The sequence below is a fragment of the Armigeres subalbatus genome, chromosome 3, assembly GCF_024139115.2.
Source record: "Armigeres subalbatus isolate Guangzhou_Male chromosome 3, GZ_Asu_2, whole genome shotgun sequence".
NCBI classification, from domain to species: domain Eukaryota; kingdom Metazoa; phylum Arthropoda; class Insecta; order Diptera; family Culicidae; genus Armigeres; species Armigeres subalbatus.
Genome location: NC_085141.1, coordinates 103327909 through 103336327, shown reverse-complemented (window position 1 = coordinate 103336327; position 8419 = coordinate 103327909). Strand labels below are relative to the sequence as shown.

At 40.6% G+C, this 8419-nt stretch overlaps 1 protein-coding gene across 1 annotated transcript in view; it reads left to right on the top strand.

Annotated features, from left to right (window-relative positions):
* The first annotated feature begins 461 nt into the window (after positions 1-461).
* The window catches only part of LOC134221848 (transmembrane protease serine 9-like), a 42675-nt gene continuing 34717 nt past the window's right edge, over positions 462-8419 (top strand). The window contains exons 1-5 of the mRNA XM_062701023.1: positions 462-635; positions 697-863; positions 932-1173; positions 1245-1540; positions 1602-1903. Of these exons, the coding sequence (XP_062557007.1) occupies positions 497-635; positions 697-863; positions 932-1173; positions 1245-1540; positions 1602-1903 (1146 nt within the window). The 5' untranslated portion in view covers positions 462-496. The remainder of the gene's footprint in view (positions 636-696; positions 864-931; positions 1174-1244; positions 1541-1601; positions 1904-8419) is intronic.

The window sequence follows — 8419 nt, the reverse complement described above, 5'->3', positions numbered from 1 at the left end:
TAAGAAATCCGGTTTATCCGGGAGGCACATTTTTAGCAGGTCGGGAGGAGCCCAGCCCTGTTCGCCTTCGAGCATAGTGTGGATGCTCAGATGTCCGGGTCTTCGGGGCTTCTATCAAAAGTTTTTTTTGGGGCAATCATATAGCCTTTCGGTACAACTTTGTTGTACGAGAAAAGCAAAAAAGGACTTATGTTAAATATAACAAAGCATAAATATTGCATATTGGAAAATCCGTTTGCGAGTGAAATCATGAGAGGCTTCGGTTATGCCTCATTTTTATTATAGTCATAAGAGGAAGAGAAGATAAGATTACGCGGTTACGTTTCAGGTATCCCCTGGAATCAGAAGAGAATTATTGCGCTACATGAATAATCGGTGCTAACCGGTGGATTATGTTTTGCATCGCTCTATTGATAACTTTGGCTCTTGTTATGACAATGTGACGCATCCATCCAAGCCCATCACTTAGTTTGCAGTCGGGATTGTATTTGAACGGATGCAAGTTCTTTGCTTATTGGATGCAGTAATCTTCATACTCAGTGGTACACGAAAAGGTCCCCGATTGGAAGTAATAATGCATGGGTTGAGTGCAGTTTTAATTTTGCTGGCAATAATATCATTAATTCATGCTTTGAGTGAGCTTAAAACCGGAAATGCTACAAATCAAATGATTTTTAAATTCTGAAATTCTTGCAGAAGAAAATGAACCTTGTATTGATCCCGCTGGTGAGCAAGGGGAATGTATCTATCTACGGGAATGCGATCCACTGGTCAAGATCCTACAAAAAGGAGTATTTACACCGCAGGAAAGGAATTTTATAACTCGAAGTCGCTGCGGTATGACTGCCGAGAGGAAAAACTTGGTAAGGTTCAACCAGTAGTGCGTCGATTTCAAATCAAAATTTATTATGCCAAGACATCATGACAACAGGTTTGCTGCAAGGGAGTCATTGATGAGGGACTTCCGGAGCCTCCTAAATGTGGTGTAGATTTCAGCAACCGCATTCACGGAGGACAAGAAACCGAAATGGACGAGTTCCCGTGGACTGGCTTGATCAATTACCGTTTGCCCAACGGCAAAACCGGCTTTCATTGTGGTGCCTCATTGATTAACTCTCGATACGCGGTTACCGCGGCCCATTGTATCCAAGCCATTCCTCGTAGCTGGAGTGTGTAAGTGTCTGAAAGTGATCAATGCTATCGAAGCGAAAATCATAAAATTAACTTCTCGATCGCCATTACAGGATAGGAGTCCGCTTGGGTGAGTGGGATTTGAGTAAGGAGCGCGATTGCGAAAGCGATAACGCTACTTGCACGGATGCACCGGTTGATTTGGGCATAGAGCGGATCATTGTTCACGAAGAATATGATGCACAAAACAAGGCTCAGTACAATGATATTGCTTTGATTCGGTTCAACCGAAATGTTCACATGTCGTCGTACATTGCTCCGATTTGTTTGCCTCATAGGGATCCTCAACGGTCGCGTGATCATGTTGGCACCATGGGGTACGCCGCTGGATGGGGCCAAACCGAAAAAGGTCAGTTGTATGTCAAATAACTTGGGTAATATTAACTGTTATCAGTTTCCTTCTCCGTCAGGTACTGCTAGCAACGTCAAACTAAAAGTCAAACTGGAAGTTAAAGATTTCCGAGGTTGCGTGAACACCTACAGGCCTGCCGGATTGATTCTCCGGGACACGCAGCTATGCGCCGGTGGTGTAAAGGGTGAAGATACTTGCAGTGGAGATTCAGGAGGGCCATTCACTAAGCTGGATCGATCGAACAATTATCTGATCGGAATTGTCAGCTTCGGTCCTAACAAGTGCGGAACTGCGGGTGTTCCGGGGGTTTACACAAACGTTGCCATGTATACTGATTGGATCAAGAAAAACGTCAGACCTTGAGGACATTGATTTTAAAACTATAGTGTGATCTAGTCACTCCAGTTCGGTAGAATGTTGAAAAGTTTAAATAAATAAACATGAACAAAAATGTGGATTGTTTCAAATTGGCTGCAATATATTGCTGAAATAAATTACCTGTTAGACTACAATGGAATCTGCTATTTAAAATAATCACTCTCACTCACTCCTGTATCCTGAGCCAGCGTGAAAAATCTCTATCCTGGGCCTTGACCTTGGCCCAGGTCAGATTCCTGTTAACTTCCTTTATTTCCTTGTTGAGGCTACACCACCACGAGCCTCTGGGTCTACCTTTAAGTTCAGCGCTTGCTTGCAGATTTCGTATCCGCTCTTTCGTAATGAGTGGCCGGCCCACCTTTTCACGTTCTCGAATTTCTGTCGATATCGATTTTTTATGGCATCGTCGATGGAGCTCATCATTCAAGATCCAATTGTGAGGCAACCAGGCCCGAATTATAAAACGTGGACATCGGTTGATAAATACTTCCAGTTATTGCGCAATTTTTTTATGTCTTTATTAGGGAGACAATCAGCCCAAGGGACTGCGTAATCTCTGCTGATACACAACAAGCCTCACGATTTTACCTTTGAGTTGAATATTCGAAATTTGATGCGTTGACTTATCTGTTTGAATCTCCATACATTTCGTAAACTCGCAATACCAACCCACGCCTTTTGGATCCGTGATCCTATATCGATCTTGGTTCCACCGTTCGACGCTAACTGGCTGCCAAGATATTGAAAGTATTCGACCTTTTCCACTGCCTACCCGGCTACCATAAAGTTGAAAGGGTTGTTTGTGTTTACATCCAACGATTTGGTCTTGTTGACGTTGAGGAACGTTCGGCCAGGTCGTTCAGCTCACTCTGCATATCAGAGCGCCATTGTGCTTGTAGAGCAATATCATAGGCTACCAGAGCAGCCCACGGTTTGGTACACGGTCAATCGCACCCACCATGATCTCGTCGATTACGATGAAGAACAGTAGCGAAGATAGAATACATCCTTGCCTCACTACAGCGACTACCCGGATGGGGTCAGACAAAGCTCCGAAATGCAGGACTCTGTAAGGTACACCGGGGCAAGTTGAAATGCAGCGTAAGTTGAAACGGAAGCTGTAAATTGGATCGGAAATGACCGAATGCCCTGATTATTTTTTTACAACAAACTACTCCCCTGAAAGGTGCTTCTGACTGCCATTCCCAGAAAACTGCAGCTACAAAAAAGCAATCCCTGTCTATGTTTATTTTTCGCCCTTTGCAAACCAACTTTTTGACGTGCCAATAAAACAGGTCTCAAAATGATGTTTGGAAGATTGTTTTCATCAAATTTTCACGGTAGGAAATCATTCAATATTGAACAAACATAATGATTATGAAAAATCGATGGGAGATCCGTTTTAATTTTTGTATTCCGATCGTTTGAAATTGCTCCATTCAAATTCAAACCCATCGGGGCAAATAGAAATGTGTGGTACGGGGCAAGTTGAAACAACGATTCAAAACGTCACCCTCAAATTTTTTTTTTCTAAAATTCAATATGGTCCGTAAATACATTCGGAAAACATAAATTTATAAAAAGGTCCAAACTGCTGAAAATAAATTTAATAAATTTCCGCCCATCCCGTCATGAGTGCAACCCTCCTACAATCTCGACTAAAGAATAAAATGAAAAGGGGTCATGTTTAAACCACATGGTTTAGTTTTGAGATTCTTAACCTACTGGCTCTCAAAAAATAAAACAAAGAGTATGTAAACATTTCGTTAACTTCACCTTTCACTTCTTCAGCCCCCTCTTTCTCCAATCGAGGAGTTTATGAGAGATACGCTGGTTAATTAATGTGAATTTATTAAGAAGCCACAACCGAACTTATCAAGCGCACAACTCAAGTGAACCAAATAATGAACCATCCTGAAAAGTAATCCGAGTGGTCACTAGTAGGAGGTAATCAATAGAATAAATTTCCAGCGTAGTGCGTTCTCTAGAATTTGGTCCCAGAGAATTACCCTTGTGGCTTTGTTGTATACTGTCCTTATTCGTAAAAGAGTCTCATATCAGTTTTCTCCGCTTGAGTAATTTGCCATTGAATTTTTCAAACATGTTTTGCATGAAGAAATACAAAAAAATCTGATAAATTGAGAAACGAAATGCAATCTGTCCATAAATTTTACATAATATTCTTTATTTGTATATATTGATATGGGACAATTAAATTGACCATAGGGTAGAGAACCATTTGGGCAGTAGCCCCTATTCCCGTCAGCAACGCTCATTACTCGAGCGCGTTACAACCGAATTACTTGTTTTTAGTACATGGTTAGTTCCTGTCGATATCTAGTGATGAATAAACAATCAAGCCATTTGGTTGGAACGCGGTCGAGTTATTAATGTTGTTGACGGGAATAGGGGGTGCTGCCCAAATGTTCCCGCTCCCTATTTAAGTTTATTTTTTGAGTAAGTGTATCAATATCAATGTGACTTTAATTAGTAAATATCAAAATGAGGCAACACAATTTGGGATTTGATTTTTAAATTTTTAGAACAAAGCCCACTATTTTATCAGTTTTTCTTAAACCGGCAACAATTATGAGCTAATTTCTAGAAAAAAACAAATCAAAAAATTACATGGGACTCTTATGCGAATTTAATCATCTTTACAACCTCGTGCATCTCGAGTCTCACTGAGAACATATATTATGATTTTAATTCGGAAAAATTAGCTTATGTATGAGTTACGGACGTAAATGCAACCAGAGTCAAATTGCTGGAACGACAACTGTTAGCGTCCAACTCTAAGCTAGCCACATTGGACCGGACGTAACCGGAGACCAACACCTTGCACATTCCGCACCGGTGTTATTGGAGCCGCGACCGACGCCCATGATTGATGGTTCTTGCCAGTATCAGCATAAAGTATTCCCCAGCTAGGTTCCATAATAATTAGTTAACAATAAAATTCATTCGTATTTCTTCACTCGAGCAGACAGGTCGATTGTTTAGTTTTTTTTAAAAACGTATCTCGAACGACACAAAACATAAGTGGCGCAGTCGGTAGGATCCGGTAGTTTTCGGTTGTGATAAGTGTAAAGTGAAATCGCCCGCCAACTGGAAGAACGTGGGAATAACGTCACCGACAGGAGGCATCTTCGACGGATTATTGAAGATTCGAGACGATATCCAGCACTCATCAAGCGAAAGCCTGCGGATCAACTTAATCAACCTATCCCCCTCGCGACGGTTCATCGCGGAAAACTAACTGTAAGTAAACGAATCTATCAACAACATTATCGATTAATAGTGATAATAAGTGAAACAGTGAAAGTGAATTAACAATAAATCCCTAAAATCGTTAGATAAAATATTTGTGAATATTAAGTGAATGATTACAAGGAGAATGTCTGAGGAAATTACACAACAAATTGAGGCTCTTACAGCCCAAATTGAGCAACAGAGACTACACATTGAAGCTCTATCATCCCGTCCCCGTTCAAATTATGAAAGTGAAGTAGAGTCTAGAGTAAGATTGCCTTCCAATCCTACTTCCTCATTTAACCCATCTAGAGTGCCAGATGCAATCAAACTAATTGTTCCATATAAAGGAGATAAAAAATCATTAGCCACCTGGATCGCTTCCGTTGAAGAAAAACTTGATCACGCAAAGCAATTATGTCCATCAGCAGCAGATGTCACTATGGTGTTACCTCTTTGGACAAGTATTATTAGGGACAAGATAACAGAGGAGGCCAGTGAAGCTCTTGAAGCGCGACACACCCTTGCGATTGGAATATTATCAAAAAGTACTTATCGAGTACTTTGGTGATAAACGAGATCTTTCTAGTCTTGTAACCCAGATTTGCTATTTAAAACAAGGCAACAAGAATATAACGACCTTTTATAACGAATGCCGTGAATTATTATCGGATATTGTTGCAAAGCTAGCCTTAGATCCTGACTTGAACAGAAATATTCAAACCCTTTCTCGCAGTTATGAAGACATGATCCTCAATTCATTTATTGATGGCCTCGTCGAGCCATATTCCACACTCGTTAGAACTACATGCCCTACTACTCTTCTGTTAGCTTATCAACGTGCGCTTGATCAATTTAACGCTGCTCAGCGCAAGAGAGAAAAATTTCCAAAACTTCAGTTTCTTCCGAATAACACTAACAGAGCCCCGCCTCAGCAAAGTGGAAATTTCAATAGATACCAAAATAATTTTAGGGCTCAACCAAATTACAAACCGAATTATCGCCCATACTATCAAAATAATTTCAAACCTCAAAATCAGAACCAGCATAACGGTCAATTGCAGAACGCAATTAAATTCGAACCCCAATCTTCCTCAAACTTCAGACAGAACAACCCACCCCAAGGCAACATGAGAATTAATTGTCACGAAGATCAACATGAGTCCGACCAAACTTTCCCATATTGCACTAATTCCGATCAGTACACAGATGAGCCATATGAAGATCCTGTTGAATATCATGACGACTCAAATTTTCAACCAGGCCCAGATGCGGAAACCAAAACGTAAATAATTTTCTTCCCTACATCGTTGTGCAAGTACAACGAAGCAGCTAAAATTCCTCATTGACACAGGTGCCAACAGGAATTATATTGATCCAGCCAAAGTTTTGCCAAATGAAATTTTGAGTGTAAACCTACATGTGTGAACAATATTAATGGTTCATATGAAATTAATCAAAAAGTAAGGTTGACCATTTTCCAAAATAAACCTGTATTAGATTTCCAATTATTCAAATTCCACTCCTTTTCGATGGCCTTATAGGATATGAGTCCCTTAAGAGTCTCGGAGGAGAAATATTGACTCCCACTAATACATTAAAATTTCCGGAATATTCCAGTCAAATGTTACGAAAATATCCTGACTCTTTTCCGAGATCTCCCAATTCTCACGAAGAAGGTCCCGCAGTTGTGAATACAAAAGTTAGTCATGGAGATTTTACATCGAATACCCTCTTCCCCTAACACAAGATGTGATGATTGTACCAGGTCTGTATAGGGCTGACCATAATAAAGCCCACATTTTATTGAAAAACTGTTGCAATTTCACCGTGAAATGCAACCCAAAACTGTTTAATTCCTCTGAATTGAATAATTTTGAAGAACGTAAATTGAACACAACGTCTAAAAATGAATGCCGCTTTGATCCCGCTCCAATTAACCCGAAATTGAGAAATCAACTTCGTATTGATCATCTTAATGGAGAAGAAAGGGATAAACTTCTAAAACTTATTTCTAAATATCAGGACGTTTTCTTCATTAAAGGCAATGACTTGACCTTCACTAACGCAATCAAGCACAAAATTGAAACCAGGGATGAAATCCCTACCCATGCGAAGAGCTATCGGTACCCCTATTGCCATAAGCAAGAGATACAAGATCAAATAAACGAAATGTTAGCTCAAGGCATTATACGGCCTAGCACATCCCCTTGGTGCTCACCAATTTGGGTTGTCCCAAAAAAGGCGGATGCCTCAGGCAAACAAAAATGGCGTTTAGTTGTCGATTATCGTAAACTAAACGATAAGACAATAGACGACAGATACCCGCTACCAAATATCACTGAGATTTTGGACAAACTTGGTAGGTGTCAGTACTTCACGACGCTGGACCTCACCTCGGGTTTCCATCAGGTAGAAGTTCATCCTGATGATGTGTCAAAACGGCGTTTAGCGTTGAACATGGATTATACGAATACCTTCGCATGCCGTTTGGGTTAAAGAACGCGCCTGCAACATTTCAGCGCGTCATGGATAATGTTTTACGAAATTTATTAGGCAAATGTTGTCTTGTGTACATGGACGACATAATTGTCTTTTCAACTTCTCTGCAAGAGCACATTGAAAACTTAAATAAAGTTTTCCTAGCTCTCAAGAATGTTAACTTGAAAATTCAACTCGATAAGAGTGAATTCCTAAAGAAAGAAGTAGCATTTCTTGGTCACATTGTCACCGACCAAGGTGTGAAACCAAATCCTGATAAAATCAATGCCATTCTTAAATGGCCTATTCCAAAAATCAAACCGAACTAAAAGGGTTTTTAGGAATTCTTGGCTACTACAGGCGGTTTGTCCCTGATTTCGCCAAAATCACGAAACCATTAACCGCCCAACTACGCAAAGGAGAATCCGTAGAGCACACGCCTTTGTTTATGAAAACCTTTGAAACCTGCAAAAGTCTACTGACTCATAGTAACATTTGCAGTATCCCGACTTCGATAAGCCATTCGTTTTAACTACGGATGCGAGCAATTTCGCCCTAGGAGCGGTGCTATCGCAGGGACCTATCGGAGCGGATAGACCCATAGCTTACGCCTCGAGAACATTGACCAAGTCCGAAGAGAATTATTCGGCCATTGAAAAGGAATTGTTGGCCATTGTATGGGCAACTCGATACTTCCGCCTGTATCTCTTTGGTAAGAAGTTCACACTCTATACTGACCACCAGCCTTTAACATATGCCCTAAAT